This window comes from Macaca fascicularis, chromosome 2 (assembly GCF_037993035.2).
Source record: "Macaca fascicularis isolate 582-1 chromosome 2, T2T-MFA8v1.1".
Taxonomy (NCBI): domain Eukaryota; kingdom Metazoa; phylum Chordata; class Mammalia; order Primates; family Cercopithecidae; genus Macaca; species Macaca fascicularis.
Window position 1 is genome coordinate 37,251,552 of NC_088376.1, and position 12,290 is coordinate 37,263,841.

General features: G+C 46.7%; 1 protein-coding gene across 1 annotated transcript; it reads right to left on the reverse strand.

The window, feature by feature from the left end:
• Positions 1-9,894: 9,894 nt before the first annotated feature.
• On the reverse strand, positions 9,895-10,377 carry LOC102133744 (putative ribosomal protein eL39-like 5). The gene has a single exon (XM_074031065.1). It carries the CDS (start codon positions 10,255-10,257, stop codon positions 10,102-10,104), a length of 156 nt encoding a protein of 51 aa, XP_073887166.1. The 5' UTR covers positions 10,258-10,377; the 3' UTR covers positions 9,895-10,101.
• Positions 10,378-12,290: the final 1,913 nt, after the last annotated feature.

A 12,290-nucleotide genomic window follows, 5' to 3' on the forward strand; every position in this document is an offset into this window, starting at 1 on the left:
TACAGGGTAGTTCCTGGCTGTAGTATGTTGAACTGTCTCTTCTCAAAAAATATGCTCAAGTCCTAACCCCTGATACTTGTGAAGGTGACCTTATTTAGAAATAGGGTCTTTGCAGATGTAATCAAGTTAAGACGAGGCCATACAGGATTAGGGTGGGCCCTAAATCCAATGACTGATGTCTTTATAAGAAAAAGGAGAGGGAGATTTGGATACAGAGACACAGAGGAGACAACAGGGAAGAAGGCCATGTAATGACAAAAGTAGGGAGTGAAGTGACTTAGCTATAAGCCAAGGAATACCAAGGACTGCCAGGAACCATCAGAAGCTGGGAAGAATTCCCCCTTAGCATCTTCAGAGGGAGCATGGCTCTGTGAACACCTTGATTTCAGACTGCTAGCCTCCAGAACTGTGAGAATACATTCCTGCGTTGTCACCCAGTTCGTGACCATCTGTTATGGCAGCTCGAGGAAATTAATACACGAGTTCAGAATTTTGCTTAGGTAGGAAGTGCCAGCTGGCTGAATGGAGAAGCTGAGAAGTGGAGGATAATTAACTTGCCCTTTTGGCACCTCGCCCCTCCATTGACTTTAGTCACCATGCTGCTGGGTCACCATCTCCCAGGGCTCAGACACCTGCATCTTCTGCCCAGCCCTCGGGAGTCTGGCTCCAGGTCTGCACACACACAGGAACCCGGGCACAGTGCTCAGGGCATTCTTTATGTATGTGTATATACGCACTTTCTTTTCTCCACATAAAAAGAGTTTGTGAAAATCTAAATAATCTTAGAAAATATAGCAAAGTAGGCTGGGCGTGGTGGCTCACGCCTGTAATCCCAGCACTTTGGGAGGCTGAGGCGGGTAGATTACTTGAGGCCAGGAGTTCAAGACCAGCCTCGCTAACATGTCAAAACCCCATCTCTACTAAAAGTACAAAAATTAGCTGGGCATGGTGGCGGGCACCTGTAATCACAGCTACTTGGGAGACTGAGGCAAGAATCACTTGAACCCAGGAGGCAGAGGTTGCGGTGAGCCGAGATCATGCCACTGTACTCCAGTCTGGGCAATAGAGCAAGACTCTGTCTCAAGATATATACACATATAGCAAAGTAAAAAGAAGAAAAAAATACCCATAACTTTATTTTCCAGTGATAACCACTGTCAACATTTCATTTTTAAATAATTATAGTCTTTTCATTTATACAAATATTGGTATATGATTTTTCAAAGCAAAAAATGGGATCAAACTGTTGATCCCACTGTGCTGTTTTGTATCCTAGCTTTTTTACTTAATCATATGCCAAGGACATTTTTCTGTGTCAACTATGAATCTGTTTATTCAGTGCACATTAATTGAATACCCACTATGTGTAAAGCACTTTCCATAATGTCAGGATGCAATGATGAATAGAGATAGTGCATTCACAGTCCCTGTCCACATCCTCATGAAGTTTATAGGCTCCCAGGAGGGGGCACAGGCATCTAGCAAATAATTACACAATACCTTTTTGATTTTTCTCAATTTTGAGATCATTTCAGACTTACAGAGGAGATGCAGAAATGATACAGAGAGCTTCCACATACCCTTCACCCAGCTTCCCCAGAGATTAACATCTTACATAACTATACAGTACGACCATTATGAAAACTAAGAAATTAATATTGGCATAATGCCATTCAGTACAGATTTTCTTTTCTACTTTTTTTTTTTTTTCCTGTTCTGGGATCTGATCCTGTGACTCACTTTGAATTTGGTTGTCATGTTTCCTTAATCTCCTCCAATCTGTGTCAGTTCCTCAGTCTTTCCTTGTCTTTCATGACCTTAAGGCTTTTCTGAGCACTGGGCAGTTGTTTTGTAGAATGCCCCTCAGTTTGGGTTTGTCTGAGGCTTTCTCATGATTAGACTGCGGTTATGCCTTATTGGGACAGATACCACAGAAGTGACGTGCTTTTCTCAGTGCATCCTATCAAGGGGTGCAGGATGTCAACGCAACTTATTACTGGTGATGTTAACCTTGGTCACTTGGTTAAAGTGAAATCTGCTAGGTTTCTTCACTCTCAAGTTACTATTTTCCCCTTTGTAATTAATGAAAATTTGTTTTGGGGAAAATATTTTGAGACTATGTAAATATCATATTTCTTAAACTTTCACCCACTGAGTTTAATATCCATGGGTGGATCTTGGTATTCTAATGGTGGGCATCTGGTATTCTAATGGTGACTTTGTATTTCTTTCTGTATTCACTGAGTGGACTTCTTCTGTAACGGAGAGCTGTCACAGACACTTCTTTAGTGAGAGTAGTGAAGAGTTTTACAAGGATGCAAGAAGAACCCAAAACAGGATGACCCAACTCACTATGTGGTAGTTGGGGAAATTTTCCCTGAAGAGGTGACATTCATGCTATTTTTTGAAGAATCAAAATGACTTATCAGGGCACAGGGTTGGGGGTGAAGAGGAGAATGTTCCAGCCTCAGGGAAGAATGTGCACAAGATCTCTACGCATAACTGATAGATACTGACATGAAACTGCATGAGAGACTGGGTGGGTAGAAACCTTGGCCACCTGGAGGGACTTCCTCATCTGAAGGACGCAGCTGCTTCTTGCTGCAGCCAGAGTCATGTCAAGTGGAAATGAGGGTCTAGTGTTGCCAGAGTTTTTGGTGTTGAAGAGAAGCTGGACATCTGGATTTTTTCCCATAAAACTTCTCAATCTTTTTAATGTTCGCAAACAATCCCCTTCTCCTTCATAGCCAAACAAAACCTGTGAGCTAATTTTTTTTTTACCTCTGCATGGCTGAACCACAATTTATTTATTTGTCTCCTGGGGCTGGACCTTGAAGTTATTTTCAATGGTTCCTTGTTATAAACAATTCTGTAATGAACATCCTTGGACAGACAGCTTCAACACCTTCTCTAGCTATGAAAGTTTGCACCAGACAGCCACTTGTGGCCTCACAACCACCAGACCCTGTGGCCTCTTCAGGCCCCATCCTCCTTCCCCCTTCCCCCCCTACAGGCCTTCACATCCCATTGGTGCCCCAGTTCTCCTACTTTTCTAACTGTTCTTTTTTTTTTTTTTTTTTTTTTTTTTTGAGACGGAGTCTCACTCTATTGCCCAGGCTGGAGTGCAGTGGCCGGATCTCAGCTCACTGCAAGCTCCGCCTCCCGGGTTCACGCCATTCTCCTGCCTCAGCCTCCCGAGTAGCTGGGACTACAGGTACCCGCCACCATGCCCGGCTAGCCCTTTGCATTTTTTTTTTTAGTAGAGATGGGGTTTCACCATGTTAGCCAGGATGGTCTCGATCTCCTGACCTCGTGATCCACCTGTCTCGGCCTCCCAAAGTGCTGGGATTACAGGCTTGAGCCACTGCACCCGGCCTTCTAACTGTTCTTTTCAATTTTCTTCAATGTCTTAGTCAGCTCCACCTATGGCTGCAATGGAATCCATATCATTAGTAAGGAGTCTATGAGGTGATCTGGGCTGTGGTCCCACAGAAGCTCACCTGGGCTGAGAGCACAGCTGGTTGGTCTTGGGGGCATTTCAAGCCAAAATCCTGGCCTGGCTGGCTCTGCTGCTCTGCTTCCTGGAAGGGAAGGGCCTGAGGCTGGCTCAGCAAGCACACTGGTTGCTAAAAGACCAGCAAATACATTCTTGGTATATTCTGCCTTGCTCTTATAAGGCAGGTATGGAGGAGATGAGGAGCTAGAAGTCTGGTGCCAGAATCCAGAGAGGAGTTCCCACCACACAGGAGAGAAGAACCAGGGATCCTCTTAGAGCTGGCAGGCAGGCACCCAGCTCTCTGGCTGTGCCCAGCTTTCTTCCTATGGTGCCCTCTTGTGCCATGGCCTTTGTGTTGTGACTGGACTGTCCTTACTGTGGGCATCAACAGCCAGCCTGAAATGTGGTAGGGAGACAGAGGGTGAGAGGGAGGGCAACTTCCCTTGCCCTCAGGGCTTTTATTCAGGGAGAAAGAAAAGCTTTCTTTTCTCTTTGTCTTGAAGCACCCCTCATCTGTGCCCAGGTAGCAGGTGAGGGTGGTGCCCAGCCAGCTGCTCCTGGGGAGCACCTTGTGCTCTTTGGGTCTTGGATTGACTCAAGTGGTACCTACTGGAAGAGACTGCCAGATTTTTGAAGTTATGAATAAAATGAAGCTACAAGAGAGTCTGGCTGTCAGTGGACTTCCTTCTAAAATAATTGTAAAAATAATAAAAGCATAAAACAATAATAAAAGTTAGCATAAAACAAATGTACTGAACACTTAGTCTATGTTGGGCATCATGCTAAGGGTCTTCATTCATTATCTCATTTAATCCTCATGCCAGCCCCCAGAGTTTAGATTAATAGCTGTGATCTCAGGATGAGCTTAAGAAACCTGCTTAGAAGTTGTATTAGGATCATACCTGTCAACAGGGACAAGCTTGACTGCCACAGGGTCCACAGATCCCCAGACCACAGCAAACAAGACCCTGCTTTCCACAACATACTCTGCTTTCCACAACATACCCACTCATCTGTCTTATGTTTGCTCATAGCAATCCTAGATCATATGTCACCACCTGAGACCTTGGCATGTTTCCTTAGGCTGGGGGGACCTGCATGTGGAGAGAGGGCCCCGAGTCCCCATAAGCTTCCACCTCTCAGTCTGGAACCTAAAGTGAGACACCCTTGACTGTAGTGGAGCAAGCCACCCAATGCCCCCCGACTCAGAAAGGGCTTCATTCTGAGTTTGGGTTTTTTATAACCTCCCTTGATTCTACAGTTTATGTGGATTATGCATACTTAGACTTTTGTGATAATATGATGGTCACTATTCCTAGTGTGAACTCTTTGGAGGCCCGTGAGATCCTGTGTTTTATAGATTGACTTTTTCATTCATTTGTTGAGGTTCACTGAGCACTCTCTGTGCCTGGCATTGCTAGAGGGAATGGGGACAATGTGGTGAGCAGGGGCAGATGTGGCCCTGCTTTCCTGGATCACATTCTTGTGGGAAAAATACTCAATGAAATAGTAACATATATGAAAGAGTATACCCTATGACTCAATGATGTTTATCCCAGGAATGCAAGGTTGGTTTAACATCTGGACATCAATATAATATACTGTATTAATAGAATTAATGACTAAACCACATGATAATTTCAATAGATGCCAAAAAAGCATTTAAAAACATTTAACACTCTTTCAGGATGGAAACATTCAACAAACCAGGAATAGAAAGGAATTTCCTCAGTCTGATAAAGGGCAACTATTTTCTTTTTGTTTTAAAAACACCACAGCTTAACGTTGTATTTAATGGTGAAAAATTGAATGCTTTACCCTTAAGATCAGGAACAAGGCAAGGATATTTGTTCCCACCAATTCTATTCAACATTGTACCGAAGCTTGTGGCTAGAGTACTTAGGCAAGAAAATGAAATAAAAAGCATCAAGATTAGAAAGAAAGAACTTAAACTATCTCTATTTGTAGATGCCATAATCTTGCAGTATATAGAAAATCCTAAGGAATCCACTAAAAAACTATTAAGACTAATAAGCAAGTTCAGCAAGGTGACAAAACATGAGATCAATATGCAAAAATGAATTTTATTTCATGTACTAGAAATAAAATATGAGAAAATGAAATCAAGAAAACAATTACATTTATAGTAGTATTACTAAGAATAAGATATTTAAGAATAAATTAACAAAAGAAGTATAAGAGTTATACATTTTTCCCACTACATTCTAGTGGCAACAGTTGAGAAAATGGAGGGACATCAGCCTGGCCAGGCCACATTGTCAGGGAGGTACAGGCACACCCAGCAAGAATTCTCTGCCACAGCCTTGGGAATTCATGCCAGTTTGCAGCTGCTCTGCCTGACTTCAGTGCCCTTTTGCCCCATTTAGGAAGGTGGCCTTGGCTGTGATCACAGCCCTGCAATTAATGTCTCTATTTCAAGTTATGTAGGTGATGGGAACTCAGTGGTACAAAGTCCAGAATGGCCTCTTATTTTGAGAAACTTTCCAGGGATCGTGGCCTCTTCAGGCCTTATATACAGGCTGCACCTTGGAATGTTGGTTATCTACTACTTCCTGTTGCTGGCAAAAATGCAAGGTTTAAAAAATAAGTCTATTATTTTAGGACAGTTTTAGATTTGCAGAATCATTATGAAGATAGTATAAATAGTTTCTGTATACCCTGCACCCAGTTTCCTCTATTATTAACACTTTTACATTAGTAAAGTACTTGTAACACAATTAATTGTACATGTATCAGAGCTAATTGTCATTAACTAAAGTTCGTGGTTTTTTTTTTCTGTTCCAGGATCACATCTAGGATACCACTGTACCTTTAGTTACCATGTCTCCTTAGGTCTCTCTTGCTTTTGACAGTTTAAAATGCAAGTTTTAGCTTCAACATGATGGTGTTGAGAAAGTCTGAGATCTGCAGTCACATAAGCCCTGACTCATATCCCAGCTCTGCCCTTATTAGCTGAGGACCTAGAGTAATTTATTTAAGCCCTCTGAGCCTCAGTCTCCTCATCTGTAAAATGGAGGCAATAAAATCTAACTTGCAGGGCTGTATGTTGCAAGATAATACATGAAAAACACCCAGCACAGTGCCTAACATGCTGGTGTGCTAAAAAAATAACACTGTTCATAATGTGTCCCCTGCCTCACCCATCCTTCCCAGCACTACAATCCCTCCTAAGCCACTGCCCTCTTCTCCTAGTCTTTGCTGTGCTGAGCAAGAGCCCTGGCCGCTGACACACACTCCATAGCTCTGGTGCTGCATAGACCCAACCTAACTCACTGGCATGGGAAAGCAACACCTACTAACACTGGCTGTCTCACAACAGCTGGATTTTCCCAAGTCTTTTCCAGTCAACTTTAGGTCCCAGCATGTGAGCCAGTGCTCCTTGTCATGGTGACCTACTTGTCAGGAACGCACAAGGCTATTGGCTCCTGACCTTGAGTCAGTACCCAGAAGCTCTAAGTGCACTCCTACCCAGACCTGATCCCCACCCTGGTCTTGCCCTTCTGACGGGCCTGGTGGTGAGGGAACAAGCCTGCTGCCTGCTCCTTCAGGGCTGTATTGGTGGGGCCACCAGGACACATGAGTGAATTTTGTCCCATTCACCTGTTTGCCATTGACTGCAGATGCTGGATGTTTGCTCAGAATAGAAACTCTCCTGTAGGAAGAGTGAATCCATGTTCAGGCGACACATGAGCGCCTGCCTGAGGGGTGTGTGTTGGGCATGGGTGTGCATTCAAGCCTCCAAAAATGTGTATGTGTGTGCACGTGTGTGTATAAGTGTGCATGCCCATATTGTGTACCTGGAGGCTTATGCTGGGTTTTTGTGGCAGGTGTGCATGTGGACAAGCCCATGAGTGTATGTCATGCCTGTGTGTTTGGTGTGAAAGTGTTTGTATGCATGTGGTGTGCATGAGCAGGTGTGGAATTGCATTCAATGGAGGAAGGAATCTTCATCCTGCCGCATCTCCTGTGCCATATAACCTGGGCTCAGATGCAGAAGCAAGTCAGATGGATGGAACCTTTTTCACAGTCATGGCCCTGTGCCTATAGATGCAGAAGCAGGACTCAGACCAGCTCCTGGGTTAAAGCACCTCTTGTGTTCAAAGCTGGAGGTAGATACGCTGAGCACAGCAAACAATGTCATTTTATTAAAAGAACAGCCTGTGTTGTGAGTGACCCACATATCAGGTGTTGAGAGCTGGTTTGTAAAGAAAGAAGGTTCTGAAAGGAGAGGGGAGACCAGGTAGAATGTAACTGTAGCCCCACTCAGGATGCTGGTGGGCCTGGGGTGATTTGGGGGGCCTTTCCTTCACATGTGTCCCTCCTACAATGCTCCTTTGCTTCCTGCCCCTGCCCCTCACCCCTCGGGGGGCTTCAACCAGTCGAAGTTCAACTTTCCTTTTATTAAAACTTCTATCTGGAATGCGCCTTTCTCAGTTACACACATGACTCACTCCCTTACCTCCTTCAAATATTTGCTCAAATGTCACCTTCTTAATAACTCCTCTTTAAAACTGCAACTCTCCCGCAGCCCTACCACCTTGCTTCAAACTTCTCATCCCTCTCGTCCTTCCCTGCTTTCCCCCAAAGCTCTTGTCACCTTGGCACACAGTGTGGACCAGCACTGCAAGAGGACACATATACAGAAATTGAGGGGATGCATTTGGAAGCTTCTATGCCATAACATCTCTAGCTAGGGGATCTCTAAATTTGACATTGCTCAGAAATTCAAATGCAGATGGAAAAAAAAATCAACTGGTTTTTCACCAGAGAGAGTTTAAGAATTATTGTTCTCCCATACTCTGTAAAGTTTAGTTTCCTGTTCGTCTTCCCCCACCCCACTCCTGCTAGAATGAAGTTCCATGGGGCAGGGATTTTGTCTGCTTTATTCCCCACTGACTCCCCCCAGTCTATAGAATGGATGTGGCACATGCTGGGTCCTTAACGGCTATTAGTTGAGTGAGCACATGTGCAAGGGAAGGTCTGAGAGGTGAATATCTTTCACTGGACATGGGGTGGGATGGCAGCAAAAGTTCAACCACAGGCCCCTGAACTGACCACACTGTTCCCAGGACCAGGCCTTGATGGTCCAGCTGGGGGGCTGCAGGAAAGAGGCACAGGTCTGGAGCACAGGCCTTTGAAAATGCTGCTCCAAGTAGAGGTACAACGACAGGTGTGAGGGCCAGAGTCTTTCTTGTGGCACAGGACAGGTCCTCCTTTCCCATGAACTTGGGAACAGAAGGGGCAGGGACTGGGAGACAAATGCTTCCACTCCCCAGAAGGCATCACCAACCTCTCCCCCTCCCTTTATTGTGGTGCTCTGGCTTCCAGGGAGGAAGGGGAGGGAGGTTGGCACCTGGGGATGGCATGGAGGCTCCGGGAAAGCCTTTCCCTGGACCTTGCCTGGCTCAGATCTTTGTGGCCTTGATCGACAACCCCTGTGAGTTATTCTAAGGACCCTAACACTACAAGGCATGGCTGGGAACTGCTGCCCTGATAACAAGTGTTCCACCCCACCCTACCCTTGCCGCTGCCCCTGCCCCTATCCTTTCCCAGAGGGAGCCCAGGGCTGTCAGGGCCAGGCAGGAGAAGCTCCAGGCAGGTGCGGCCCTCCTAGGGGTGGAGAGAGTTCTGATTCCGCCTGCCGTTCCCATGACTGGGGCTGGCTACTGCCCACGTGGCAGTCAGCGCCTGGGCCTGACTCAGGGACCAGCCATCTGGCAGGGCCAGTTCTGGGCTCACACACCCACCTCCACCTCCACCTCCACCTGCTCATCCACTCCGCTCCCCAAGCCCTCGGGCACAGCTTCTCCTTCTCTGACCTGAAGACTCCACCCACAGAGTCCCTTTTACCTTCTCCCACCTCTCCCACTTTCAGTGAATGGCGAAGGGGCATGGGTGCCTGGCCAAGGAGGAAGGGCTTGAGACCTTTGGTCAGAATATCCTACAGGGCTACTGTTCAAGCAGGGCCACCTGTGACACCAGCGCAAGGACAAGAGTAAACACCTGTATCATTGAAAAGCTCGGTTATGTCTTTTTACCTGTGGCTCCTTCTCACCCAAGAGGGGTGCGACATTAAGACATGAGTCTTAATGTCTGCTAGCAAGAGCTCCTCCATCCTGCACGCCCCAGCTCTCCTCCCCATCATGGTCCTGTGGGAGCAGAAAGGAAGCTGCAGAGGGGCGACTGCCGGGAGGAAGTGATGTTCAAGCTGGAGGAGAAAAGAGATGAGAAAGGCATTGCGAGGAAAAGGATTGGGATGTGCAAAGGCCTGCAGTTCAAAGAGGCCACAGTGCACTTGGAGCCACCCCTGTGCGGTTTATATGGCTGGGCGTGCACAGAAGGCTGGTGAAATCCGGAGCCCCTGGGAAGGAGGCCTATTTTTCTTTTTTGAAATGAAAGGTCTCACGTATTTATTACAGAACCCAGTCAATCAGCATGTTCCTAACAGATTCAGAGAGAAAAAGCATACTCCCAAAAAAACACGTCCAACTGTCCAGACAGTGGTGACATTTTCAGCTTGACATGGTAACACGATTGTGACCTTCGGACAGCATAAATACGCGTGCCATCTCGTGTGCAATTCCTTACAGACCCAGCTTGGTTCTTCTCCAATGTCTCCTTTTGGAGCTGTACCTGATTTTATTACCAGTTTTCATCCGAATCCACTGGGGAATGGGACGATTTTGCTTTTGTTTCTTGGCCAGGAATTGCTTAATCTTGAAAGTCTTTTGAGAAGACATGGCGAGAGGCAGAGCCAAACACACACTACGATGGTGGAGAAAGAAAGAGAGAGGGGCCTGTTTTTCTTTTTAAGTTAAAAAGGGTTATTGTAATTTTCAAGGCAAAACTAGCTGTGGTTTTTGTAGTTAGTCACTCTATGGTTGAGATTTTGGTATTTTTGCCATAATGCAACATGCTCTGAAGATTTCCATAGTACACTGTGTTGAGCAAGCAAAGGCTTCAGAAGAGAGACTGGGCAGGGCTCTTTTCAAGGCTCCTGAAGCTTGAAAAGAAGGCCAACTTGATGCAAGAAGAGACAAACCTGTGCAGGGAAATAACCAAATTATTGCCCAACACATCTGGAATGTGCCCCCAGGTAGGAGCCTTTGGACTTGCAAGAGGCATTTATCTCAGGACAGATCATGACACCGGGCTGGCTCAGATTCAAAAGCTGACAGGCCCACAGACTAGAGTAGAATGTGTCCCTGTTGCAATCAAGTGCAAGTGGCATGGCTCTCCAGGGCACTCCGAGAGCCAACTGTCAGATATGCCCCACTCCCACTCCCGCTGGGGGCTGGAGGTTTGGCTGGTGGGTGAGAGCAGGGTGCACATGAGAGTCAATTACAGTTTGGTCCTCAGCGAACTGGTCAGCCCTTTCGTCCAGGCTCTGCGGTGATACCCCCTTCATTCGCCTGGACCCCAGGCTCCCTTTATGGGTACCTCTGCCCTACAGAAGGGGCTGTTTTTAGTGGACATCCAGAACCAGCCACTTCATCTGCAGAAGAAAAACCAACTTCATTGACTTCCAGATCCAAGCCTCACCTGGGAGAGACAAGGATGAACCGAAGTCCTGGGCACTTCCCAGAGCTCCATTCCCATCAGGGAAACACAATGCCCAATGCCCAGGCAGGCAAAGATTTACTGTGAAGCTAATGAACCTTGTAGCTCGGGTGCTCACTAGAACAGGCCCCTTCCAAAACTCTAGACCTAATTTTGTATTCACCATTTTGCATTCTTTTTCTTAAAGAAGGTCCTCTAAATTATATAAGCTTCAGACCTCACAAAATTGGACCCACCCCTGCCAATGCTCCTTGACTCCGGAAAACCTTAGCAGACATGGGCGCCTCAGGGCTCACGGGCCTCCTTTCCAAACCTCAGGACCTCCACCCTGGCAGCCTAGGGAATGAGATGTGGGAGGCTCCAGCTCAGAGCAGATAGTGTCCTGGCTGCAGCCCAGCAGAGGTGCTCTGGGGCTGCTGGGCCCAGGATGGGTGAAAGGGGACTGTCTGCAATAGAAAGTTCAAAGTGTCAGCCTAGGAAAGAGGAGCCGACAAGTGTGAAGGCAGCAGATCCAATAACACTTCTAATTGTGTCCATATGGCCCACTGGTGGCGCATTTGGTGATGACCTGTGGTTGACCACTGGCTTAAAGTAGATGCTGTGATACAAAACACCACTGAATGATGCACTTCAAAAGGGTGAATTTTATGGTATGTGAATTCTATCTTGTTTGGAAAAAAAAAAAAGATGCTGAGCGTTCAATTGCTGTGGCACTTCTCCCGTGTTAGATCCAGGCATGGCACGTCCAGGAATGCACTGCTGGTTGCGGGGGTTTCTGGACCACCTCCACAAGGGTCAGTCACTCCCAGCAAGGCCTGCTCAGGGACGACTTCATCCTGGCCAGCCCCTTACTTGTGCTAGGAGATGGCAGAGTGGTACTGCAAGCTTTCCTGTCTAGCTGTTCTTCGGGGGCTGTAAAATGGCTTTGGCTATCTCTGGGTGACTGGGCCCCATTTTTCTGCCCTTATCTTGGCATATTTTCACCAAGCTTGCTGAGCCTGGCACATACTTATGCCAGGGGAAGAGTTAACAATTAACCAGGAGGTGAGAGAAGTGAGAAAGGCTGGGGCAGCCACTCATAGGCTGCCCTCCAGCCCTTGGAGCCATGGGCTGCCCCCGAGCCACATCCCCAGCCCTGTTGGTGGAGGCACTGGGTGGAGGCAGGGCAGGCAGGTTAGGGCTGCCCCTCAAAGAGGAACTTGGGCTCCAAAGG